Consider the following 26,495-nt stretch of genomic DNA (forward strand, 5'->3'; position numbering starts at 1 on the left):
GACAAGGTGATCTGGACCGAGCAGTGCCAGGAGGCTTTCCGGGCGCTGAAGGAGGCTCTGGTCAGTGGCCCAGTTCTGGCGAACCCAGATTTTGACAAACCCTTTATGGTGTTCACCGACGCCTCAGACACGGGACTGGGGGCGGTGTTAACGCAGGAGGATGAAAAGGGGGAGAGACACCCCATCGTGTACCTGAGCAAGAAGCTGCTACCCCGGGAGCAAAACTACGCGGCCATCGAGAAGGAATGCCTGGCCATGGTGTGGGCCCTTAAGAAGCTAGAGCCATATCTCTTTGGGCGACACTTCACCGTGTACACCGACCACTCTCCCCTGACCTGGCTGCACCAGATGAAAGGAGCCAACGCCAAGCTCCTGAGGTGGAGCCTGCTCCTGCAGGACTATGACATGGACGTGGTCCATGTGAAGGGAAGTGCCAACCTGATAGCGGACACATTGTCCTGGAGAGGGGGCCCTGAACTTCCCCAGGTCACTGGGCAGAGTGACCCCGCTCAGATCAGTCTCGAAGGGGGGAGAGATGTGATGGAGTAGGGGCTGTTTGCATGGGGGATGGGAGAGCAGGGGATGTCTTTAGGTGAGGGACAGGATTGATGCCTGTAACCTGAGTCAGGTAAGGGGGGAGGGAGTCAGCACCTTTGCCGGGGAAGGGGGACAAAGGAAGGGGCCGGCTGGAGGGAAGGGAGTTTAGTTTCAGTTTTGGGCTGGGTGATTGGAATTCAGGGGCTAAGGTTCCAGGACCCAAGAGGGGCTTGATTGAGGGGTCCTGGCTGAGCCTACAAGCTCTGCTGTAACCTGCGTTCCTGTTGTCCAATAAACCTTCTGTTTTACTGGCTGGTTGAGAGTCACTGTGAGTCCCAGGAAGAGGGGTGCAGGGCCGGACTCCCCCACACTCCATGACACCCAGCTCGCCAAGTCACCGCACACCTGGGGCTAGTGACTGTTTGTGGGTCCCTGTTACAGACATTACACAGCGTAGGGCCAAGAACCCCTCCCTGCGGGCCCCCACTGGCCACACGCCCGCCCCATGCCGATCCCCTCTCAGGCACGTTTGGGACCGAGCAGCCAGCCAGCTCCTGCCCTGCTCCCCGTGTGCCAAGGCCGGTTTGTGGGGTTCTTGTTTGCAATGGCAGTGTCTTGGGCCCAGCCACTAGCACATGCACCCCAAGCCTGGAGCCCATCGAACGGGAGCCTGGCTACGCGAAGCGGCTCCGTTTCAGTCCCTGCCAATCCTAGAGGAAGCGGGGGCAGCGCTGACCCGCTGGGCTGAAGCAGGGGCCCATGCCTGGCGGGGTGAGTCTCACCCTCTTTGGGACAGTCTGTAAATCAGCCGCCACCGCACTGGGTTTCCTTCTGGCTCTTTTCTTTCAAGCCCTATTTGGTCAGTGCAGCGTGGGCCGGCTCTGGGGCCGAGGGGTTAAAACGAGCTCATCTCCCCAGCAGGCCGCTGTGGGGAGGGTCCTGGCCTAGTGAGGTGGGGTCATTTCTCAGAGTCACTCGGCTGCTGACCGATACCCCACAGGGCCCCTCTATGGTCTCAGGGTAGCGATTGGCCAGTGGATCACAGCAACGGCCAGATCGGCCCCAAGGCCCCGCTCCCTCCATGGCTGGTCTGTGAGTGGCTGATGCAGTCGCTGTGGGGTAAGCCAAACACCACGCAGGTCTCGTCCTGGTCTCCAGTATCTGGCTCAGCCCCTGGGGCCTGGGGTCTCATGTGCTGCTGGAATTCCAGCTCTGTCCCCTGGGCGGGGGGGGTCCTGTCACCCCGATAAATATCTGCTCCTGATTGGAGAGCGTGGCCCAAACTGGTGCCTCTTGCTGCCGTGGAATCAACGTCCTCCTGGGAACGTGAGAGCAGCCTGCCTGGCCCAGGGCCCCTGTGTCCCTTTCGCCCTGGGGGGCTGTGCTGAGGGCTGGCCCCAGAGACCCCCGACCCCGCAGCAGGGACAGGCTGTGACGTTATGAGTGTAATGTAATATCTCACTGAAAGATGACAGGGCCAGAAAGAGTTAATTAACTCACCTCACTGACTGACCTGACCCATGCGTGAACCTTAAGAACTGGTTAGCAAGATATGTAAATAAATAGAGCTTTGAAATGCAAGTCTGCATTGTTAGAGGTAGAAGGGCAGATGTTTGCTCAGGTCTTGTGATGTAAGCAAACAAGTCTTGTCTATTGCTATAGTTTTAATTCAAAGATCAAAAAAGGAATATTAGCATTTAAGATGATACTTCAGTGAAAAAGTATTATTGTCTATGTGTCTCTTTGAAGGTTGTGGTAACCTGTATCTGAACTGTTTAATGAATAAATTACCCTGTACTAATTGCCAGGATGTTTGGAAGGAGAGTTACGTCTATTGTTTTCTCAGGCCGAAAGGCTGCTGGAAATGTATAAGAACCCTCGGACACGATCCTGCTGGATCTCAGATCTGCTTTGGGTTTCAAGAGGGGGAAACCTTAAGCCACAAGGATTGAGATCCCCAGTCATTGACTGGAGCCACCCTGAATATGGAAATTGGACTATAACCTATAGATGATTTCTAAAAGGACTTTTGGCAACTACAAGCTCACCTCTGCTGTGCATCTGAACCTCAAGAATTGAATTCAAGTCTGTCTGTATATTGACCTTTTAACCAACTCTCTCTCTTTTCTTTTTAAATAAATTTTAGCTTAGTTAATAAGAATTGGCTGTAGCATGTATTTTAGGTAAGATCTAAGTTATAATTGAACCTGGGTATGTGTCTGATCCTTTGGGATTGGAAGAATCTTTTCTTTCGTATGATGAGATAAGATTTTCAGGAATCATCATCATATGTTTGACAGGTGTGTCTGGACGGAGGTCTGAGGCTGGGCACTTTAAGGGAACTGCATGGTTTGAACTTCTAAGTAACCAGTGAGGTAGTATAGAAGCTGTTTTGTGCTGGTTGGTAAATCTAAGTAGTGGAATAATCACCAGCGTTTGGGATTTGTCTGCCCCGTTTTGTTTGCAGTTCACCCTGATTGAGTGACCTCAGCTGGCTCCCATGGGCAGCACCGTCACACAGGCACAAGGACAAGGCAGCGTTTGCACCTGCTGACCCACACCCAGCAGGTGCAAAGCTCGGTTAGATCAGTCACTGCAGAGCCCTGCGGTGCAGCCTGCACTCAGGGCGGGTTTGCTGGTGCTGGCGAGGCACCGGGCTTTCTGCCGCGCTGTGACCAGTGCCGGGGGGTCACTGACCGTGACTAGCTACAGCCAGCCCTAGCTGCTAGGGTCTGACCCAGTGTGACCCATCTCCACGGAGTGTCCTCCTCTCCCTGCTGAGGGTCTGGCTGCCTGGACCGCAGGGGGGCTCAGCCGTCAGACTCACCCACTGGCCAGCGTGGGCCAGGAGTCACGAGTCACAGACACTTCGAGCCAGGCCCTGGCAGCCCCCGGCATCGCTCAGGGAACAGAGCTGCCCGTCTGCAGCCAGGCACCTTTCCCGGCCCAGCCCCTGTGCCAGGCCCCGCATTGTCCAGGGAGCCGTGATACACTAGGTCGGGGCCAAGCCAGACCCAGCAGCCAGAGCTGAAGCCAGACCCATTTCCACTAGAACTAAGGGGAACCCCATTTCCACCCGGCAGGGAATTAACGCCGGAGCAGCACACCGAGGGACCGGGGCTGGACTCCTCTCCCTGACCGACACGCTCCAGCTCAGCCAGGGCTACGTCCGCCCAGCAACCAAACAGCCACTCTCCGCTGGCAGGGCTGGAAAACTGCTGGGGAGACGTCTGGGCTCTGGGGCCCCCTGAGGGGGAGGGTCCTGGAACCTGGGCTGCACCCTGAGCCGCAATGTCCCACAGCCGAGCTTAGCGCTTCGAGCCCCAGTCGGCTGAGCTCACTCGCTGCGGCCAGGGGTAGACGTACTCCAGTGCGTCTGGGCTGGAGGCAGAATCCAGGGCAGGTTCTCCGGCCTGTGCTGTGCAGGACATCAGATGGGCTGCTCGGCAGGGTCCCTCCTGGCCCTGGCGTCTCTGACTCTCGCAGCAGCCCAGGAGGATCAGCGGAGGGAAACTGAGGCACAGGGTTGGAGTGGGCTTTGCCACATGGAGAAGGTGTCTCAGAGCTGGGTGTAGGGCTCAGGACCCCCTGGATCCAAGCTCTGCATGTGACTCACTGCAGCACACGATCCCCTGCCCGCAGTGACCCCACCCGGCCCATTTGCTCCGGCTTTAGCCCGCAGGGGTGACAGCCAGGGCAGGGGTCAAAGTCCATGGGACCCTGTCCATGCCCACGCGCTGGGCGCAGCCCCCAGTGCCCAGGTGCTGAATGGGCCCCTCACCTTGGCACTCAAACTTCTTGGCCGGAGTGGTGAGCAGCAGCTTGCCTTCCATGTCAGGCGGGCCGGCGCAGCGGGCGATGCCGGGTTCCTTGTAGCCTGTTTTGACCCAGCCCGAGAGCCAGCGCAGGTGGCAGTCGCAGTGCAGGGGGTTGGCCCCGATGGCGCTGCACAGGGGAGACAAGAGCAAAGGCCAGTCAGCGAGACCTGGCCCCTGACCCTGGGGCGGGATGAGCCCGCCTGGCCCTACTCTCTTCGCAGCCCCTGAGCTGAGCAAGGTCAGCTGGCAGGACCAACTCCCAGGGCTGGTGCTCCATGGGAGCTGCTGGTTCCCCCCCACCTGTGGGTGCAGTGCCAAGGCACCTCCTTCAGGGGGCACACCGCTCCCACAAATCCAGCGCCAGCTCCAGGGGAGCAGGTCCAACCCCTGGGGCAGGGGGGAGCCCCCCATTCCCCAGAGCCAGATGAGTGGCATCCCGGCCTGTCTCGGGGGCTCGGCCCTGACTGCTCCAAGGTGCCCTGGGAAGGAGGCAGTCCTTGAGTCCCACTCTGGGGCCCCCCCTCCTAGGAGCAATCGGCTGCCGCTGTCCCAGGGCACGTCAGGACGTGTGAGGCCCAGGCACTTCCTGCTCACCAGGGTTTTGGCGCTTGGCTGCCCACCTGCTGCAGTGTCTCCTGCAGCCGATGGGTGCCCTGATCAGGGGCTGGCTGTCCTGGGCCAGTGCGGATCTTAGCTAAAAGGCTGAGAAGCCGCACGGCCCCGCAGCGCAGAGGGACTGGCGCCCGCCAGCAGCACGGAACAGCCGGGTCCTCTCTGCACTTACTGGGTCCCGTGTCAGCAGCACTGGAGCTCCCGCCCCAGCCAGCTCGTGCTGAGAGCCCCACATAACGCGGCAGAGAGCCGGGGGCATGCCTGAGGCAGCACTAGCTGCACAGGTCGCACGGAGGTGACGGCAAGGCCTCGGCCACGTGTCGCCCGCCAGGCTGCAGAGAGAAGCTGGAACCCGGCCCCAGATATGGCCTGATGGCGCTGACCCCAGCAGGAAAGACCCCCCACACTCGGCAGTGATTGTCTCCTGCCCTTTGGGGCCTGTCTGTGATCCCTGAGCTCTGCAGGGAGCCCAGCATGGCACCGTGCGGCCTTCCCAGGGCAGCCAGGTGCAGGGGGCTACTCACAGGTGGGACAAGGAGGTGACGTCGGTGAAGATGCCCTCTGGCAGGCCGGAGATGTCGTTGCCATGCAGAGACCTGCGGGAACAAGAGGCTCTGAGCCCAGAAGGCACCGGCAGCTTGGGATCAAGGCTGATGTCAACACAGGGCCAGCCTGTGCACTTCCATCAGAGCCAGGCATGCACCCACCCAGCACGGTGCCCGGAGGGACACCCAGGCAGCTTAAGTGTCCTGTGGCACCATATAGACTAACAGACATTTTGGAGCATGAGCTTTCTGGGTGAATACCCACTTTGTCGGATGCACGAAAACTCATGCTCCAAAATGTCTGTTAGTCTACAAGGTGCCACAGGCCTCTCTGCTGCTTTTACAGATCCAGACTAACACGGCTACCCCTCGGATACTGGACACCAGGCAGCTTAGACACTCGGCTACATCCACCTGGAGTCAGTGAAGTAGCCCTGCCCCCCCCGGTCACTGGCACTGCACCACATCTGCCCGGCACCTTCCCCAGCCCCCTGTCTCCTGGCACTGCACAGCCTCTGCCCACCACCTTCCCCAGCCCCCCCGGTCACTGGTACTGCGCAGCGTACGCCTGGCACCTTCCCCATCTCCCATCCCCTGGCACTGCACAGCGTCCACCCGGTACCTTCCCCAGCCCCCCTGGTCACTGGTACTGCACCGCGTCCACCTGGCACCTTCCCCAGCCCCCCAGCCCGTGGCACTGTGCAGCGTCCACCCGGTACCTTCCCCAGCCCCTTGGTCACTGGCACTGCACCACGTCTACCTGGCACCTTCTCCAGTCCCCCATCCCTTGGCACTGCACAGCATCTGCCCGGTACTTTCCCTAGCCCCGCAGCCCCTGGCACTGCACAGTGTCCACCCGGTACCTTCCCCAGCCCCACACCCCCTGGCACTGTGCAGCATCCGCCCACCACTTTCCCCAGTCCCCCACAGCCCTGACCCCCAGCTCTGAGCCCAGCCCCTCTGAGCTGGGTACCTCTCCGACCCCATCAACCACAGCCCTGAACCCCAGCTCTGAGCCCAGCCCCTGGCACTGTGGTGGTATCCTCCTGGTACCTTCCCCAGACCCCATTCACTGGCACTGCACCGCGTCTACCTGGCACTTTCCCCAGCCTCCCAGCCCCTGGCACTGCACAGCGTCCGTCCACCACCTTCCCCAGCCCCCTGTCCTCTGGCACTGTACGGCGTCCGCCCACCACCTGCCCCAGACCCTGGCACTGGATAGCGTCCGCCCACCACCTTCCCCAGCCCCCGGCACTGCACAGCATCTGCCCGGCACCTTCCCCTGCCCCCCAGCCCCTGGCACTGCACCACATCCACCCGGCACCTTTCCCAGCCCCCCACACTGTGCAGTGTTCTCCTGGTACCTTCCTCAGACCCCGGTCACTGGCACTGCACAGCATCCGCCTGGCACCTTCCCCAGCCCCACATCCCCTGGTACTGCGCAGTGTCCGCCCAGCACCTTCCCCAGCCCCTGGCACTGCACCGCATCCACTCGGCACCTTCCCCAGCCCCCCAGCCCCTGGCACTGCACCGCGTCCGCCCGGCACCTTCCCCAGCCCACCAGCCCCTGGCACTGCACTGTGTCCATCCAGCGGCACCTTCCCCAGCCCTTGGCACTGCACAGCGTCCACCCGGTACCTTCCCTAGCCCCCTGCTTCAGAGCTGAGCTGGGACACACGTCCTAATGCCACGCATCTCACCCCCTGGAGTTGTGGGTGCTCAGCACTTCCCCAAAGCAGGCCCCTGACAGGGCCACGGAGGTGCCACCTGGGCCCTGCCCTGGCCCCGTGCTGTGAGCAGGGCAGGGCAGGGCAGGGCAGGGCACCGCTCCGGGCACAGGCAAGTACTTACAGCAGCCGGAGCGCCCGGAGCCCCTTGAAGGCGAGCAGGGGGATGCACTGCAGGGCGTTGTAGCTGAGGATCCTGGGGAGGCAGAGGAGGAAACAACACGTGGTCACGTCCCCTGAGCGCCAACACGCACCTGGCGAGGTTCCCTTGGGCCGCTCCCACACCATTCCCCCCTAACGGGACGTCTCACTAGCACCCCGGGCAGAGACCTGGCACCCCATGCACACAGCCTCTCGGGCGCCCTCCAGCAGTGCCGCTAATTACGGTTCTTCTTAGTACAGGAACCGGCCACTGGACTGCACAGCCCAGAGGCCTCAGCAGCAAGCCCGGCCTATTGTCTCCCGGCTTTCGCCCGCCCACCGCTCAGCTGGGTCAGGAGCCGTGGCCCGGGAGCCGGGACTTACAGCGTGGTGAGCTGGCTCATGTTGGTGAAGGAGGAATTGCTCAAGGAGCTGATCTTGTTGTTGCTCAGGTCACTGGAAAACACAAGCGCAGCAGGGGGGTCAGTTGGAGCTGGGCTCCCGGGCACCCCCCAGACCGTGGGGTGGCACTGGTTGGTTTCACTGGGTGGCACTGGCTGGCAGCCCGAGGGAACAGTGGTTTTGCAGGAGATGCTGACCCCTGTGGCCAGTCTAGGACACCCCTGGGTGCCTTACAGGTGGTGTGGTGATCCCCTCATCCACTGGGTCCCAGACACTGCGCACCGGCACCTCCAGGAGGAAGCTGTTTCCTCTTGCAGTTTAGCCACGTGCCACTCGATTAACGAATGCAGCCAATGCTCGCGTCACTGGCAAGTCTCCTGGCCGCTGGTGGTTCTTGTAAGCCCCATGTCATAAACAGCTAGTTAAGGGTTATTGTCTCTTTTACCTGTAAAGGGTTAAGAGGCTCAGTAAACCTGGCTGACACTTGACCAGAGGACCAAGAGGGGGACAAGATACTTTCAAATCTTGGTGGAGGGAAGTCTTTCTTTGTGCTATTTGTTTTGGGGGTTGTTCGCTCTCGGGACTGAGAGGGACAGGACATCAGTCCAGGCTCTCCAAATCTTTCTGAATCAGTCTCTCATGTTTCAAACTTGTAACTTAAACCTTATAGTAAAAGAGAAATTAACCCTTAACTTATCTGTTTATGACATGCCCCCCATATCTCAGACACGTGTGAACCACACTGGCATGTTCTTCCTAGAACTTTAGAATAAACGTTAATAAAACACATGCACCTTACGTATACCACTAATTATGTAACTACAAGATTTCCACCATTCTCAAGACATTTTTAACCAGTTGATTCTGGACTCTCACAGGAAGTGCATCAGTACTTGTTAGAAGCTCCTGAAATGTCGTTAAATTTCAAATCAAAATCTTGGAGAGCTAATACTCATCGAAGCAGTTCTTTTGTTGTTTCCTGGCAGTAATGAGCCACTTAGCGCAGCATGGTCAATTGTAGCTGAAACGCCGTCCCAAACGTATGGGCGTAGCTTTTCCAGGGCATACACAATGCGTAGCGTTCTTTTCACTGAATTGATAGTGGCTTTCCCTCTCAGACAGTTTCTGCTGAGAAACACAACAGAGATGAGATCTTGATCCCGTCCTTCCTGCATTAAACTGCTCCTACACCACACTCAGATGCATCTGTGGGTTACTAGGAGGGTTTGTCAAAGTCTGGGGCCTTAGCACAGGCGGTCGACATCGAGTGTCGCCTATAAGCCTGGGGTAAAAGGCCTTTGACACTCATGTCCACTTAACTGCATTGACTGGTCTTTTTGGCAGGTCTTAGTGGGCGAGCGATCTCTTGTGTGTAGTGTGGCTAATTGCCTGAATTATCCGGCTGTTGACGTGTGGTCTGGCGGACCAACTGAGTCAGTGCCAATTCAGACCCAATTGCTTAAACAGGGGGGCAGTTACAGCCCCAGGTGGGTTTTCTCCACCTCTAAAGGCAAACACACACCAGCAGCACAAAAATGACTCTCGGTTTCACCCCACTGGCTACCAACACGAGTCACACAAGCAATTTCCTTAGGGACACTCCAATTTCCAGTATCACCACCAGTGCCAACTGTCCTGAGGATGAATGGTTATGAAAACAACCGCCAGGAAAAGAAAGAGGTCTCTTGCACCCAAAGTGTCAGCCCCAGACCCCAGGTCATATCACATACTCAGTCTACCTCACAATCACGCTGTGCCTAATTCCTTAGAAATCTAAAATCTAAAGTTATTCGTAACAGGGAATAAGGTAGAGATGAAGAGCTAAAATTGGTATTGAATCAATTAACATACAGTAATGGCAAATGTTCTTAGTTCAGGCTTGTAGCAGTGGATGGAATAACTTGCAGTTCCCAGATCAAGTCTCTGGAGAACTCCCAGCTGGATGGGTCACAGTCCCTTGTTGTAGAGCTTCAGTGTAAGCAAAGTCCTCCAGAGTGGAAGCCAGGATTGAAGACAAGATGGAGATGAGCGTCAGACTTATATAGCTTTTCCAGGTAGTGAAAGGACACTTCTTTGTTCTTACTGTGGGGGAAAGTTACAGAATGGAGTCTGCAGTCACATGGACCCAGTTTCTGCACCACTGTGAGTCACAAGGCGTATCTACCTACCTTCCCTAATGGGTCTAGTTTGTGTAGCTGATGGTCCTTATGGGCCATCAAGCGGCTAAGCCAGAGCTGACTACCAACTTGTCTGGGATCTTTCCAAGTAACACAGCACAGATTTGAAATACAGACAGCATAGCGCGAATATTCATACTTCAACTACAAAGATACAGACATACGAGACAGATAATCATAACCAGTACCACGAACCCTGGTCTTGGACACCTTATATGACCCCCTTAACGTAGGATTTTGTCGCACTACAGGACCTTGCGTTGCACCCGTGTTCTATTGTCCCATTTATACAATAACGTCACACAGGCCAAGCCCTAAAGAAGGATATGGGACCTGTTTCTTTGACTATTGGGACAGGCCACTTTGGGATATGCATTCTCCACTTTTGCCGTAGGGGAGTTATGCGTGTTCCCTTGACACCTCGTGTTGTCCAAGGAAGTTCCACTCTGTTTTGGCCATTGACACTTTTAGCCTTAACAGTTAGTTCCTGCTGCCTGATTGACTCAATAGATTTTTCCAGCGTATTTGTTCCAGGTGTGTCTGCCGAATCAGAAAAAATGGCCACTCATGAGGTAGGAACCTGCAATATCTCCCATCCTGCAGGAGACCATCTAAAGTCTTTTGGAGGTCGGCGGGTGTGCCATTTCGTCACTCCGAAAGGAAGCACATATAAATTCACACCCCGCATGGGTGATGAAGGCGACCTTTCTTGGCGGGTTCACTAGCTGTACTCTGCCAGTACCCCTTGGTTAGTTCTATTGTAGATAGGAATTGGGCACATCCCAATTCCTCCAACTAGCTCATACGGTGTGTGGCATAGGTATTGTTGGGCGGAATTACAGCATTTGCTTACGGTAGCCATGCAAAAGGTATTCCCCATACTGTTGGGTACTAGAACCACTGGAGATGCCATGCAACTTAGGTAAGGGGCCGATTAACCCATCTGTAGCATTCTGGATCTCCCTTCTATAACAGCTGGCGCATGAGGAGACACCGGTAGGGTGGAGTTCTAAGTTGGGTCGAGCATTTACCTGTTCGTCAATGGAGTGGTATTGTCCGTTCAGTTCACCTGGGGTGCTGAGAAACTGGGGTGAGGCTATTGCAACAGCTCCTCCTGATTCTTGTTGCCCCACTGCGACGTTCCAATGTTGTGGAGAGGTCTACATCACTTCGACAGGGACCAAACCCAAGTCCACAGTCTTAGGAGGAGCTGATGTCTCCAGCATCAAGGGAACAGTTCCAGGCTGAGCAGCAGGAAGCAGATGATAGCCTTCAGAAAGCTTGGGTGGTGGCACAGAGCACCCAACCGCCTCTCAGCTCTCCAACCGATCCCGGTTTGTTCTAGAACAAAAGGACTTTTATACAAGGAGACTCTTTCTGGTGGACACCAGGAAGACTGGCGTCCTCAAAGACAGTTGGTAGTCCAACTTTCAACTAAGTACCGGGTAAAGCTCTTGATCTTAGCTCATGATCATCCCAGTGGCCACTCTGGGGTGAACATAAAAGAACCAAAGACCGTTGGGCCTCTCCACAATTGGAACGTCTGCAGTGGGCAACAGATCACAGAGCTTGTTGCAAATAGCTTACCCCAGTTTCTCAGCCACCCCAGGATGAACTGAACGGACAATACCACTCATTGACGACAGGGTAATGCTCACCCAATTGAACTCCACCCTACCCGGGTGTCTCCTCATGCGCCACAGCTGTTATAGAAGGAGATCCAGAACATGCTACGATGGGTATAATCCGCCCCTGTACCAAGTTGCATGGGCATCCCAGTGGTTCTAGTACCCAACCAGATGGGGAAACACTTTTGCATGGACTACCGTAAGCTAAATGCTGTACATTCCGTCCCAACAACTACCTATGCCACACACCGAGAGCTATTGGAGCAATTGGGATGTGCCTCCAATTCCTATCTACATAGACTAAACCAAGGGGTACTGCAGTACAGCTAGATGAACCCCCGCCAAGAAAGGTCGCCTTCATCACCCATGCAGGGGTATGTGAATTTATATGTGCCTTCCTTTCGGGTGACGAAATGCCCCGCCACCGTTCCCCAAAAGATTGTAGATGGTCTCCTAGCAGGATTGGGAGAATTAGCAGTTTCCTACCTCATGAGTGGCCATTTTTTCTGATCTGGCAGAACACCTGTGAACAAAAACCTGGAAATCGTATTGAGTGCATCAGCAGCAGGAACTACTGTTAAGGCTAAAAGTCAAATAGGCCAAAACAAGAGTGGAACTTACCTTGGAACACAGGTGGTCAAGGAACCCATAACTCCCCTACGGCAAAAGTGGAGATGGCTATCCAAAGTGGCCCTGGTCCCAATGAGTCAAGAAAACCAGGTCCCACCATATCCTTCTTAGGCTTGGCCTGTGTGACGTTATTGAATAAATGGGACATATAGAACACGGGTGCAACCAAGGTCCTGTATGGCGACAAAATCCTACGTAAGGGGGCATTATAATGGTGTCCTAAGACCAGGTTCGTTACTGGTATGATTATCTGTCTCGTAGGTCGTATCTTTGTAGTTGAAGTTATGAATATTCCGTATGCTGTCTGTATTTCAAACTGTGCTGTGTTACTTGGAAAGATCCCAGACAAGTTGGTGTCAGCTCTGGCTTAGCCTGCTTGATGGCCCTTAAGGACCATCAGCACAACAAACTGAGAACCCATTGAAGAAGGAGGTAGATACGCCTTGTGACCACAGGGGTGCAGAAACTGGGATCTCATGTGACTGCAGACTCCATTCTGGTAATTTCCACAGTAAGAACAAAGAAGTGTCCTTTAAACACTACCTGGAAAAGCCATATAAGTCTGACGCCATCTCCATCTTTGTCTTCAATCCTGCTTCCACCTTCTGGAGGACTTTCTACACTGAAGCTACTACAACAAGGGACTGTGACCCATCCAGCTGGGAGTTCTCCAGAGACTTGATCTGGAACTGCAGTTTTATCCACCGCTACAAGCCTGAACTAGAAATTTGCCATTACTGTATGTTAATTGACTTCATATACCAATTTTTAGCTCTTCACTGCTACCTTTTCCCTGTTACGAATAACTTTAGATTTTAGATTTCTAAGGATTGGCAACAGCGTGATTGTGAGGTAAGATCTGAGTCTGTGATATATGACCTGGGTCTGGGGCTTGACTTTGGGTGCAAGAGACCTCTTTCTTTTCCTGGCGGTGTTTTCATAACCATTCATCCTCAGGACAGTTGGCACGGTGGTGATACTGGGAATTGGAGTGTCCTAAGGAAATTGCTTGTGTGGACTCGTGTTGGTAGCCAGTGGGGTGAAACCCGAGAGTCATTTTGTGCTGCTGGTGTGGTTTGCCTTAGAGGTGGAAAACCCAGCCTGGGGCTGTAACTGCCCCCCTGTTTAAGCAATTGGTCTGAGCATTGGCACGACTCAGTTGGTCCGCCAGAACCACACGTCAACAGCCGGATATTACAGCAAATTGCCACACACACACAAAGATCGCTGGCCCCACTACAGAACCTGCCAAAAAGACCAGTCCAATGAGTTAAGTGGAATGAGTGTCAGAAGGCCTTTTACCCAGGCTTATAGGCGACCTCCGATGTCGACTCCGCCTGTGCTAAGGCCCCAGACTTTGACAAACCCTCCTAGTAACCCACAGATGCATCTGAGTGTGGTGTAGGAGCAGTTTAATGCAGGAAGGACGGGATCAAGATCTCATCTCTGTTGTGTTTCTCAGCAGAAACTGTCTGAGAGGGAAAGCCACTAGTCAATTCAGTGAAAAGAACGCTACGGCATTGTGTATGCCCTGGAAAAGCTACGCCCATACGTTTGGGACGGCGTTTCAGCTACAAATTGACCATGCTGCGCTAAGTGGCTCATTACTGCCGAGGTAACAACAAAAGAACTGCTTCGAGAGTATTAGCTCTCCAAGATTTTGATTTGAAATTTAACAACATTTCAGGAGCTTCTAACAAAGTACTGATGCACTTCCTGTGAGAGTCCAGAATCAACTGGTTAAAAATGTCTTGAGAATGGTGGAAATCTTGTAGTTACATGATTAGTAGTATACGTAAGGTGCATGTGTTTTATTAACGTTTATTCTAAAGTTCTAGGAAGAACATGCCAGTGTGGTTCACACGTGTCTGAGATATGGGGGGCATGTCATAAACAGATAAGTTAAGGGTTAATTTCTCTTTTACTATAAGGGTTTAAGAAGCTCAGTAAACCTGGCTGACACCTGACCAGAGGACCAAGAGGGGGACAAGATACTTTCAAATCTTGGTGGAGGGAAGTCCTTCTTTGTGCTCTTGGTTTTGTTCGGTTGTTGTTCGCTCTTGGGACTAAGAGGGACCAGACGTACATCCAGGCTTTCCCAATCTTTCTGAATCAGTCTCTCATGTTTCAAACTTGTAAGCAATCAGCCAGGCAAGGCATGTTAGTCTTATGTTTGTTTTCTCAACTTGTAAATGTTTCTTTTTGCTGGAAGGATTTTTACCTCTGTTTGCTGTAACTTTGAACCTAACGCTGGGGGCGCGGGGGGCATCTGGTCTATAGGAATCTGATTACCCTGTAAAGTATTTTGCATCCTGATTTTACAGAGATACTTTTTACCTTTTCTTTCTTTAATTAAAATCTTTCTTTTTAAGAACCTGATTGATTTTTCCTTGTTTTAAGATCCAAGAGGATTGGATCTGGACTCACCAGGGATTGGTGGGGGAAAGGAGGGGGATGGTTAATTTCTCCTTGTTTTAAGATCCAAGGGGTTTGGATCTGCATTCACCAGGGAAGTGGTGAAGCCTCTCAAGGCAACTCAAAGAGGGGAAAGTTTTGGGGAGACAGAAAGTGCCCCAGACACTGAAATTCTGGCTGGTGGCAGTGTTACCAGATCTAAGCTAGTAATTAAGTTTAGAAGTGTTCATGCAGGTCCCCACATTTGTACTCTGAAGTTCAAAGCGGCGGAAAAAACCTTGACACCCCAGCTGCTGAGTCAGGCGCTGAGCTGAGCGTTCCCCTTGCAACATTAGTCTCCAGCCCTCTGGGTTGCACAGCAAAGCTTGAAAACGTGGCCTGCCCGTGCTGGCGCCAGGAGGCAAAGGAAAGGCACCAGATGTACTTGCTGGTCACTCTCCGAGTGCTAAGCCAGTGTCATGACTTTTTGTGGCCTGGTGTGATTTTTGCGGGGGGCGGGGGTAGGGGGGTGACACAGGTTCCACTCGCCCTAGGGAGGCGAGCGGGGCTGCAACACTGGGTAAGTAGTTCGCTGCTTCGTCGCAGACTTTCCATAAGAACAAATGGAAACAAACTGGCTATCAACAAGTTTGGGCTCAACATGAGGCGAAGATTTCTAAGCACCAGAGGGGTGAGGGTCTGGAACAGCCCCCCAAGGGGAGCCGCGGGGGCAAGACACCGAGAAGGCCTCACGCCTGAGCCTGATACATGTGTGAAGAGGACAGTGTGATGGGACTGCCCACAATGGCCAGTTGGCGACGGCTAGTAGCAAATACCCCCATGGCCAGTGACGGGACGCTAGCGGGGGAGGGCTCTGAGCTACTGCAGTGAATTGTCTGGCTGCTGGTGGGATTCTGACCAGCAAACCACTGAGTTAGCACATGGGCAGCCAGTGGGCTGGATTCGCCGTGGGCTCCAGGCACTGGGCATTGCCTCAGAGGTCCTCCGTCTGGCGGCTTCGCATCCTCGGGGCAGAGCAACGTGCCCACGGCCTACTGGCAAATCCAGCGAGTTTTAGTTCTCAGCTACGAGCTTCTTTGCGACCAAAAGGCTCCGATGGCTGAGAAGCTCATCATGGGGCCTGAGGGGAGTGTTAGGGTCTGCGACGGGGAAGAAGCTTCCAGGGGCTCACTCCTGGTTTCTCCAGAGAGAAGGGAGAGGTCATTCCTCGACAAGGGGCTGGGAGCACCATCTATCAGGAAGGGTCCCCGACACTTCCCAAGGGCTTATAACTTTCCCAAACTTCAGCCACGTGGGCTGAAACTTTCCTCGTCAGGGGGCTGCCTCAGGCTGAATTTTTGGGGAAAGTTTCAGCCAAACCAGTTCAGCCATTTCTGAGACCAAGGCTGGAGAAAAAGGCTCGGTCTGCCCAGGAGTAGATGGGGGAAGGAGGCTGGTGAGCCGGGCCCTAGAGGACTGGGGCTGTTGGCTGGCAGGAGACTGGGACTGGTAGGGCTAAAAACAGGATTAAAAGAACAATATGAAAGTTGCAGAGTCGATAGGAAAGGCCAGAACAGAGCCTGGGCAACCCTCCTCCACCCCATGTACAGACGCATTTTCCCTCCAGTCCTAGCACAGCCCTGATCTCTACAGCACCGGAGCACATCCTCTGCCTGCCCTCTGCCCACAGGCCCCTCTGGGGCCCGTCACCCCATTCCTGTTCCTGGTCACAGCGCAAGGGCTAGCACCAGCCCCCGGGGCCCCCTCTTGGTCCGGGATTATACCATTTCTCAGTGTCCGTGGTTAACGCAGTCAAATGCTGCCCTGGAGCACTGTCCCTGCCTCTGCCACAGAGTTCCTGTGAGATGCTGGGCAAATCACTTCAAGGGGCCACTAATGGTGCGTGACTGGTTTCTGGGTGCTAGACGTGAGCCGCCGGGGGCTGCTCTGCAGAGGTGCTGGGTTGTGCCCTAAACAGTGAAGTGCAGCGGGATGTGGGACTGGGACGAGGGCAGGGAAAGGACAGGGACAGGCTGGAGGGGACGGGGCAAAAGGGGTGAATTTGGGGGTGAGTGGGCAGAAGAAGCTGGGCCTGCCAGAGCACACCCCCTGCCAGAGCCTGGAAGGGTCCCCGCGGTCCCAGCGCCCGTGGGAAAGCAGCTGAGAAACTTTCCGCACATGCAGCCAGGAGCCCCCGAGGGCTGATCCCAGCTTTGTCACAGCTTCCAGCCTGCACGGCCCTGAGCGAGCGCCCAGACACTGGCCAGCTTGCTCCCCCGACCCCCACACTGCCTGGCCTTCGCGGCTCAAGTCTCAGCCAGCCCAGCCCATAGGATCCCAGCCGCCAGGGCCAGGCCAGGATACTTACACCAGCTGCAGGGATCTGAAGGAGGAGAGCTCTCCAGGGACCAGCGTGAACTGATTGCCGTCCAGGTAACTATGGGAGAGAACAAAGGCCCATCACCGATCGGGGCTGGGCTCAGGAGGCCGCTGCACAGGCAGTGAGAGGGCAGGGCTCACGTGGGAGTGCAGGACCAAACGCTCCAGTTCGGCCCTGGGGTCTGTCTGTGCAGTGACACCCCGACACCGTGCCAAGCGGAGCACTGCCAGAGCCATGCAGGGGATCGAGGTCCCGCTCTGACCGCTCTGTGGGGGGAACACACATGTTTGAGTGTGCATGTGTGTGTACGTGTGTATGGCGTCTGTCTGAGACTCCAGGTGGGATGGAACTGTGTGCTGCAATGGAAGTGTGTGCGAGCTAGTCATGGTCCCCAGCCAATGGGAACTGCTGAGCAGGCCTTCGGGAGGGGGCAGCACGCAGGAGCCAGAGGGGGGACATGCCCCTGCTTCCAGGAGCTGTCAGAGGTAAGTGCCACCCAGAGCCTGAACCCTTTACCCCCTCCCAGGCCCTAAACCCCTGCCCCAGCCCTGGTCCCCCTCCTGCCCTCTGAACCCCTCAGCCCCAGCCCGAGTCCCCTCCTGCACCCCAAATCCCTGATCCATGGCCCTATACCAGAGCCCATACCTCCAGCTGGAGCCTTCACCCCCCTGCCCTTCCATCCCAACCCCCTGCCCCAGCCTGGAGCCCCCTCCTGCACCCCAAATCCCTCATCCCTGACCCCACACCAGAGCCCTCACCCCCCGGCCTCGCATCCGAACCCCCTGCCCCAGCCCCGGTCCCATTCCTGCCCTCTGAACCCCTTAGCCCCAGGCCAGAGACCCCTCCTGCACCCCAAACCCCTCATCCCGGCCCCAGCCTCCTTCCCACACCCCAGCCCCTTCTCTAGCCTGGTGAAAATGAGCGAGTGAGTGAAAATGAGGGTGGGGAGAGCGAGCAACAGAGGGAGGGGGGATGGAGTGCGGGCGGGATGGAGTGAAAGGGGCGGGGCCTTGGAGGAGGGCGGGGTCTCAGAGGATAGGTGGGGCAGGGGGCGGGGCAGGGTGTCCAGTTTAGTGCGGGTGCCCCGCGGTGCAGACAGGTGCTGGGGCCTGGTGCCGGTTCAGCAGCCCCCGCTGGGAGCAGAGGGGTGCAGCACCGGGCGCGCTCAGGGCCCCGGTGCGGCGGGTGCTGCTCGAAGGCCTGGCGAGAGACTGCCCAGCTGGCGCATGGGGCACCCCACTGCTAACCAGGGTTTGTTCTGCTTCTGTTTAATGATGGAGCGTGGAGGGAGGGGTCACAGGAGCAGGAACAGCCGCTCACAGGAGGGTGAACAATTAACCCCCCTGACTGAAATGTGCAGCCCCCCTTAGCTGCTTTCCTGCCCCCCCCCCCCCGTCTCCCAGCGGGTGGGTCACACACCTGGTCGCCCCGCGGCATTCTGGGGCCCAATGATGTGGTGCCACCCTGACCCCCTCCTTGAAGCAGCACAAACAGCTTCGTCTGGCCTAGGCGTTCCTGCAGCAACCTCAGCCCAGCGCCCTCGTGTGCTGTGCCCAGCCAAGTCCAGCCGAGCCCCAGGGCACCAGGGCGCACGTTCACAGGGCTGCGCTCTCACAGGCCACAGCGGAGGGGGAATCCCCTCTGGCTCAGGGCTAGCCCCCCTCATGACGGGCCAGAGCTGGCGTGGGCACCTCTCCCGGGGCGGAAATTCACAAGTCCAGCTCCACGGCCAGGCTCCGTTTGCGGACCGCAGGGTGAACACCATCGAAGCCAGTGGGGTCACCCTGGATTTACACCAGGGTAAATCCAAGCAGAGTTTGCACCAGCGTGCGATGCACGCAGCTCTGAGCCCGGTGCTGGGCGGATCAGCTGGCCTGAGTGTGCAGGAGGTGACCCTGGACTCCGGGGAAGGGCTCGACTGTTCTGTGACTGTCACCCCCTCCCGCCTCGCAGCCCCTGCTGGGAAATCTGACCCGGTCTCCATGTGTCCAGCAGGCCTGGCCCTGCAGGCTCTCTGCCCTGTGAGCTGAGGCCCAGGGTGGGCGGTGAGAGCCCTGGGATACTCACAGCTCAGTGACGTTCTTTGGGATCCCCTTGGGCAGGGACTTGAGGTGTTTGTTGCTGCAGCGAACGACCGTGTCCAGACAGGTGCACTCCTGAGGGCACTGTGGGCGTGGGACGCACCCTGTCTCCTCCTGGCCTGCAAAGGGGGGCACAGCAAATAACGGGCCCATCCAGATCCAGGCTCTTGCCCAGTCCTGGGGGCAGAGATTCCCACACTCCAAGGCCAGAAGGGCCCTGCACTGCACCTGCCCCCCAACCCCAAGAGCCCCTAGCGCAGACGCTAGACAAACATCCGCCCATGCTAGAGAATCCACCTTCCCCCAGGTCACCTGTTCCAACAGTTACTTCCTCCCTGGCACTGATACACGCCTGGTTTCCAGCCTGAGCACATCTCACTCCAGCTTCCAGCCCCAGGCTGGGTTAGACCTTCCTCGGCTGGACTGGCCGCCAGTGGCCACCTCCCAGTACCCGTTCCCCCTGGCAATACTTGTGGGCCATAATCAAGTCACCCTTTCACTGTCTCTCTGGGAAACCAAGCAGACGGGGCTCCGGGCTCCAGCACGACAGGGCAGGTTTTCCTCAGTCTCATGTGGCCTTAATCAAAACCAAACCAAGGCTAAAAATCAAAATGTCGCAGCCCAGCCCCCGCTCAGCCACGCTCTGTGTCGGAGCCCAGCCGGGATGTGGGCAGAGCTAGGACTGAGAGGTTGGTGTGGGAGCGAGTCAGTGCCGCTGGTGCCGGGTGGCAGCAGCGCCCAACGTGACCAGCCGGGAAGCACCCGCTGGGGGACCCTGCTGTGGGGTCACCCTCGTCGGCCACCCCTGCTCAGCCCCTCGTGGCGCCTGTGAGTTACCTTCCTCACACCTGAAGTCGGGGAAGGCCACATCCTGGAGCGGGATCTGCCGCAGGAAGTCGGGGTTCTGGCAGCGCGGGTTCCCCGTCACGATCTTCCTCCTCCGCAGCCAGTCGCTCAGCCAGGCCAGCCGGCAGTTACAGTTGAAGGGATTAGCCAGCAGGTTCCTACGCAGCAGAGGGGCAGAGCAGGGCTAACATGGTGGCAGCAGGGCTGGGCACCTGGAGTCCACACGGCTCCCAGCTCCTGAGCCAGTGGGGCCTGAGCCAAGCCTCAGGCGTGTGCATCTGTGATGTTATGAGTGTGAGCTAATCTCTCATTGGCCAGAAGGAGTTAATTACCTCCCAGACTGACCTGCCCCATGGCCAAACTTTAGAGTCTGGTTAGGAAGATCTGTAAATGAACAGAGCTTTGAAATGCAGCCGGCATTGTTAGAGGTAGAAGGGGAGGTGTTTGCTCAGGGCTTGGGATGTCAGCAAACAAGTCCTGTCTATTGCTAGAGCTTTGATTCAAAGATCAAAAAAGGAATGTTAACATTTAGGAAGACACTTGAGTGAAATAGGATTATTGTCTATGTGTCTCTTTGAAGGTTGTGGTAACCTGAATCTGAACTGTTTAATGGGTAAATTCCCCTGTGCTAATTGCCAGGATGTTTGGGAGAAGGAGAGTTAAGCTTATTGTTTTCTCAGGCCAAAAGGCTGCTGGAAATGTATAAAAACCCTGGGACACGACCCTGCTTCATCTCAGATCTGCTTTGGGTTTCAAGAGGGGGAAACCTTAAGCCACAAGGATTGAGATCCCCAGTCACTGACTGGAGTCACCCTGAATATGGACATTGGACTGTAACCTCTGGACTATTTCTAAAAGGACTTTTGGCTACTACAAGCTCATCTCTGCTGTGCATGTGAACCTCAAGAATTAAATTCAAGTCTGTCTGTATATTGATCTTTCAACCAACTCTCTCTTTCCTTTTTTAATAAATTTTAGCTTAGTTAATAAGGGTTGGCTATAGTGTGTATTTTGGGCCTGGGTGTGCGGCTGATCATTTGGGATTGGAAGAACCTTTTCTTTTATATGATAAGATAAGATTTTCAGTGACCTTCATCATATCTGACAGGTGTGTCTGGATGGAGGCCTGAGGCTGGGAACTTTAAGGGAACTGCGTTGTTTGGATTCTGAGTAACCAGTGAGGTGCTACAGAAGCTGATCTGTGCTGGTTGGTAAATCTAAGTATTGGAATAACCACCAGCGTCTGGGGTTTGTCTGCCCCGTTCTGTTTGCAGTTCACTCTGACTGAGTGACCTCAGCTGGCTCCCACATGGTTACAGCATCACCCACCCCAGAGCCCAGCGCCAGGGGGGCGGGAAGGGGAGGGCCGGGTCCCCAAGCCGGGCTGAGCCTGCTGGGAGAGGCAGAGACCGCAGGGACGCCTCGACTCACAGCGTTGAGAGTGACTGCAGCGTGTCGAAGGCGCCGGGCGCGATGGTGCTGATCTGGTTGTCGTAGAGTGAGAGCAGGCGCACGCTGCGCAGCCCCGTGAAGCTGTCGTTGTGGATGCAGCTGATGCGGTTGTTTCGCAGCATCCTGGGAGGAAGGGAGAGAGCAGCGGGAGCGTTAATGACCCCGGAGTGGCGCCCTGTCGCCACACCAGCTGCACCCGCCCTCTGCCCACCTCGCACCCAGGAACCCTCAGTGCAGTGAGACTCGGCCCCGCTCCGCCAGGGGCACTGCCACGCGCACGGGGTGCTGGGCGCACGAACCCCCCGGGAGCACCCCAGGGACTCAGGCCAGCTGGGGCCTGGCCCACACTAGCAGCAAACCGATGCCCCATGTCAGCGCAGCAACGCTGCCTATAGCAGGGGCAGCACCTGAGGGTGGCACCACCAGGGGCGGCACCAGGCACCAGCATGCCAAGCACATGCCTGGGGCAGCAAGCCACGGGGGGTGCTCTGCCGGTCGCCACAAGGACAGCAGGCAGGTTGCCTTTGGTGACATGCTTGCGGAGGGTCCACTGGTCCCGCAGCTTCAGCGGACCTCCCACAGGCTGCTGCCGAATCTGCGGGACCAGGGACCTCCCACAGGCATGCCTGCCTGCCGTGCTTCGGGCGGCAAAATCCCTAGAGCCGCCCCTGGGCACCACGCCCCGGCTGTTCCCCAGCCCTCCCACCCCCTGCCCCGGGAGCGAGGAAGGGCACGAGGCACCCTCCTGCCCCGACAGCACCGGGGTAAGTGGGGGGGTCGCCCCAGGGCTGGGATGAGTGCGGGTGGCAGGCAGCAGGCAGTCGGAAGCAGCTATGATCAGGCTCTGTGCCAGGGCAGGGCTGCAGCGGGAGGCCGCCCTGAGTGGGCAGCGCCGGCTGGGGGAGTTGCAGGGGCCCGTTCTCAGGAGCAGGCAGCGCACAGGGTGCAGCACGAGGCACCCAGAGGGAGGACGCAGGCACGGGGTGCAGCACGAGGCATTGGGTTCAGCCTCACCCAGGCCCCGGTGAAACCCACCCACAGCCCCTGCTGCGAGATCTGGGCACGGCTCCACTCACAGGGTCCGCAGCCCCGCCAGGCCCCGGAACATGCTGCTGCGCACCGACTCCAGCTGGTTGGCCGTCAGGTGCAGCTCGCTGACGGATGCTGCCCCCTCGAAGGCCCCGTCCTCAATCTCTGTCACCTTGTTGTTGCTCAGGTTGCTGGGGAGAGAGGGGAGCGGCAGGCTGGGCCTATGTAGGGGATGGGGGATGCAGCCCCCCAGAGAGCCACCCCTGTGCACTGCGGGCCATCACCTGCTGGGTCGCATCCCTCTCCCCTGTGGGGTCCAGTCCTACGTGAGTGGGAACACGGGCCGGCTTGGGGCGTCAGTCCAGGCCCGGCTGCTGCGGAGAAGGTGCAGGGCACCCCCCCAGTGGGCACTAGTAGAATAACCGGTCCAGGGGTGAGGGCTCCTCCTGGCCCCTGTCCATGAGAGGCTGGCTTGTGCCCTGAAATGGCAGGTTTACTGTAACTCGGGCTGTCCTCACTAGCCACAGAAATGCGCACTCCTGCTCAGCTCGTGACATCTTGTGTCAGTGAGTTCCACAGGTTAATGATGCATCGTCAGCCTCTCCCTATGCAGGTCCTGCGTGCGGTATCTCACACGCCTGCACCGCGGCCACGAGGACTCGCTGGGGTCGTACTCACATTTTTTTCAGGTGTGGGAGTTTTTTGAAGAGCCCCGTGGCCTCCAGCACTGAGATTTCGTTGTTGTTCAGGCGTCTGGGGGTGGAGGAGGCAGGGAGAGAAGAACAAAGATGGAAGCGATGAGACCCAGGCAGCGCTCGCCCCCCTGGGAGGAATAACGGAAGCCCCCAGCCTCCCCTCACTGAACCGCGTGGGGGCGTTACGCGGGGGTCTGCGGGCTCTGGCAAGGCGAGTGAGCGTGCGACAGACAGATCAGCGCGTAGGGTGGGGGGGGGTCTTACAGCTCTGCCGTGGCCTGTGGGATGCGCTCCGGGAGCTTGGTGAGTTTCAGGTTGGAGCATTCTACCACGCTGGCCTCGCAGCGGCACTTTGGGGGGCAGCCCACGTCGCTGCTGCACTCACTGTTCAGCTGCTGATCCTCCACGCCTGCCACAAGAGACACGCCAGGGAGGGGCAAGACACCAGCCACCGCCCTGCTGGGGGGGCCGGGCTGGCCTGCCACACTCTGGCCCCAGTGCAGTGAGGCCAGCAGGGGGCAGCACAGTCCACCGCGCATGGAGCTGCACCTTCTGCTTCCCCGGGTTTAGGAGCAGATGCCGTTTCCCTGCAGCCATCAGGGGGGTTCAGGGCCACCCCTGCCCCACATGGGGGGTGAGGCCCCACCCCGAGATCCCCCAGTCGCAGCGCCCAGCTGCTCTCTGCTAGAAGCCCAGCCAGGACCCGGCAACTGGGTGTGGGGAGGGGCCACGACTGCTTTTCTTCTCTCATTCAACCTCCATCCCAGCCCCTGCGCCCGCGCCCTGCCCTCGCTGTGTGCCTGGCAGGCTCGAGGCCACGATCTGCAGCCGATTCCTGGGCGTGTGCAGGATTCCTGCTCTGTGCCTGCGGGGGGCGCTGGCTGCGTGGCAATCGCTCCCTGGAGCCAGACACTGCACTGGCTTTGCCATCGCTCGGGGGCTGTGTGAGGCCAGGCTGGGTTAGGGCCATTCGCTGCCTCTGGAGCCAGACCCCTGGGTGCCAGCAGCGGGCAGCACTATCTGTGCCAGGCCGGAAAGCCGGGCCGTGGGAATCCTGCATGGCACCATACCCAGCTACCCAGAGACCCAGCGCCTGAGCCTTGCGGGACGTCACACGGCAAAGCACAGCCCGTCCGAGAGAGGGCCCCGGACACTTCCCGTGCAGATACATCCCCTCAGCCCCGGCTCCCGCTCGCATAGCTCTGCTTACCTGGGATAAAGTACTGCTCCTTGGCTGCGGAGAGAAAGGCACAAGCTTGTTAGTGGGGGGAGGAGGGACCGCTGGGCACAGCCAGTGGTGCCTGGCGAGAGCTCTGGTGCACTGGCACCAGGGCTCGAGCCCCGGCTCTGCCTCTAACACACCAGCTGAGCTTGGGCAGGTCCCTCCAGGTCCGTGCCTCGGTTTCCCCTCCTCCCTTCTGTCTACATGGCTTGGGAGCTGGGCAGGGCGAGGTGTGACGCGGTGCCTCTGCAGGGCCCAGCACCCCATGGCTCAGTTAAGGCCTCTGGATAGTGCTGCACTAGCAGCAGCCCGAGGGGAAGCCCCCAACAAGCATCGGGGGGGCGGGGGCAGCGACAGCAGTTGCACGGATGGACGCTCTGGTTCCCAGGGAAGGGGCTAGGGCTGGAGGAGCAGGAGCCCAGGTTCCAGCTTCCCTGTGGCTGCGTGGAGACTCGTCCTCTGCCTGCTCAGCACACAAGGGCACTGGCCTCTCGCTCCCTTCACTGCTTAGCCTGAAGGACTGTCCCCGTCCCCCAGCCCCCAGGGTCCCGTGGCTGCAGGGGGGCAGGGAAGGGCCCCGGGCAGAGAGGACGGACGCACCTGAGCAGCGGAACTTCTTGCTCTTGATCTGGCCGATGCGTTTGTTGGCCAGGCGGCGCGGGCTGGCGCAGCGGGCCCCGCTGGTCTCAATGGGGTTGGCGCGCAGGAAATCCGCCAGCCACCGCAGGTTGCAGTCGCAGATGAAGGGGTTCTGAGCCAGGTGCCTGGGGCGGATGCAGAAGGGAGGAGGGGGATGCTGGCGCCAGCGCTGAGCGTTACTGGCCAGGCCCTGAGCTGCGGGTGCCGGCCGCTATGGGCAGGGCCTCGGCTCGCAGCTTGCCCCTGGGCCCAGGCAGAGAGCGCCAAACCCAGCAGGGCCGCTCTAGGGTAAATTCCAGCAACCTCTGGCCTGGCCCCCCTCCGCTCCCTGGGGCCTGCCCCCCAGCCCCAGCCAGCTCCATGCTGCCTCACTGAGCCCTGCTGCAGGGGGCTGCAGCACATGGGGCTGGGATACCCCCCACTCCCGTTGCTCTGACTTACCCAGTTCCAGGGTTTCTTCCCCTCTTGGCCCCGGGGGAGCCCAGGACCTGGAGGGCTTGAAGGCCCCTTTGCCCACCCCCCAGCCCCGGGGCTGCACCTCCTGAACCAGAGCCTGCCCCAGGCGCCTGCCTCACGTGGGCCATGCAGGGCGGGCAGGAACCCCCCCAAGCTCTGGGACTTGGCAGCTGGCGCTGCCTGGCACTCACAGTGTCTGGATGGCCCGCAGGGGGGCGAACGTGCCCTTGGCCAGGCCCTGCAGCTTGTTGTCGTACAGCGAGAGCAGAGAGAGGCTCTGCAGGTCCCCGAAGGCGTCGGCGTGGATGCAGTTGATCTTGTTGGCATTGATGAGCCTGGGGGGGCAGGAGACGTCAAACAGAGATGCAGGCCGGCCCTGCTCCGGGCCCCACCGACACTGGGGCTGGCACGCCGGGTTCCCGAGAGCAACCCCCCACCCCCTGCCAGAGCCACCGCATCCTTACAGAAGCTGCAGCGCGTGGAGTCCCCCGAAGACGCCCCTGGGCAGGTCTGTGATCTTGTTCCCATACAGCACGCTGGAAAAGACAGAGCCGGTCGCTCGCACGCAGCCCCCCGGGTATTGGCTGAGCCCCCATCAAGCGACCGGGGATCCCCACAGGACCCCAGCCAGGAGCACAGATCCCCCCACCTCGGCCCCACAGACCCCAGCTTTAGCGACCCCAGCACAGGCCCCCAGGCCTCGGCCCTGGCCAGGGATCTTACCTCCGCCGCCAAACCAGACCACCTCACGGTGCAACGGGCAACAGACAGGGCTGTTCATCCTCACTCCAGAGAGGTCAAGGACCAAACCTGCAGGGGGCTGCAGGTCAGGAGTGAGGGGCACCAGCAGACCTGGGGGTGCTCAGAGCTGGGCTGTCAGGGGCTGCGGGTCGGGAGTGAGGGGCACCGGCGGAGCTGGGGGCGGACCCAGAGCTGGGATGGGAGGGGACTGTGAGTTGGTAGTGAGGGGCATTGGCGGAGCTGCTGGGGGCTCAGGGCTGGACTGGCAGGGGCTGTGGGTCGGGAGTGAGGGGCAGTGGTGGAGCTGCTGGGGGCTCAGGGCTGGACTGGCAGGGGCTGTGGG

At 58.1% G+C, this 26,495-nt stretch overlaps 1 protein-coding gene across 1 annotated transcript in view; it reads right to left on the reverse strand.

The window, feature by feature from the left end:
• SLIT1 (slit guidance ligand 1) overlaps positions 1 to 26,495 on the reverse strand; it is a 148,073-nt gene that overhangs the window by 19,168 nt on the left and 102,410 nt on the right. The window contains exons 9-23 of the mRNA XM_075073044.1: positions 25,876 to 25,995; positions 25,603 to 25,746; positions 24,917 to 25,080; positions 24,305 to 24,328; positions 23,359 to 23,503; positions 23,078 to 23,152; positions 22,447 to 22,590; positions 21,350 to 21,493; positions 19,910 to 20,076; positions 19,059 to 19,191; positions 16,980 to 17,048; positions 7,765 to 7,836; positions 7,364 to 7,435; positions 5,492 to 5,563; positions 4,319 to 4,482 (exon numbers count right to left, since the gene is read on the reverse strand). Of these exons, the coding sequence (XP_074929145.1) occupies positions 4,319 to 4,482; positions 5,492 to 5,563; positions 7,364 to 7,435; positions 7,765 to 7,836; positions 16,980 to 17,048; positions 19,059 to 19,191; positions 19,910 to 20,076; positions 21,350 to 21,493; positions 22,447 to 22,590; positions 23,078 to 23,152; positions 23,359 to 23,503; positions 24,305 to 24,328; positions 24,917 to 25,080; positions 25,603 to 25,746; positions 25,876 to 25,995 (1,709 nt within the window). The remainder of the gene's footprint in view (positions 1 to 4,318; positions 4,483 to 5,491; positions 5,564 to 7,363; positions 7,436 to 7,764; positions 7,837 to 16,979; positions 17,049 to 19,058; positions 19,192 to 19,909; positions 20,077 to 21,349; positions 21,494 to 22,446; positions 22,591 to 23,077; positions 23,153 to 23,358; positions 23,504 to 24,304; positions 24,329 to 24,916; positions 25,081 to 25,602; positions 25,747 to 25,875; positions 25,996 to 26,495) is intronic.

This window comes from Chelonoidis abingdonii, chromosome 16 (assembly GCF_003597395.2).
Source record: "Chelonoidis abingdonii isolate Lonesome George chromosome 16, CheloAbing_2.0, whole genome shotgun sequence".
NCBI lineage: Eukaryota > Metazoa > Chordata > Testudines > Testudinidae > Chelonoidis > Chelonoidis abingdonii.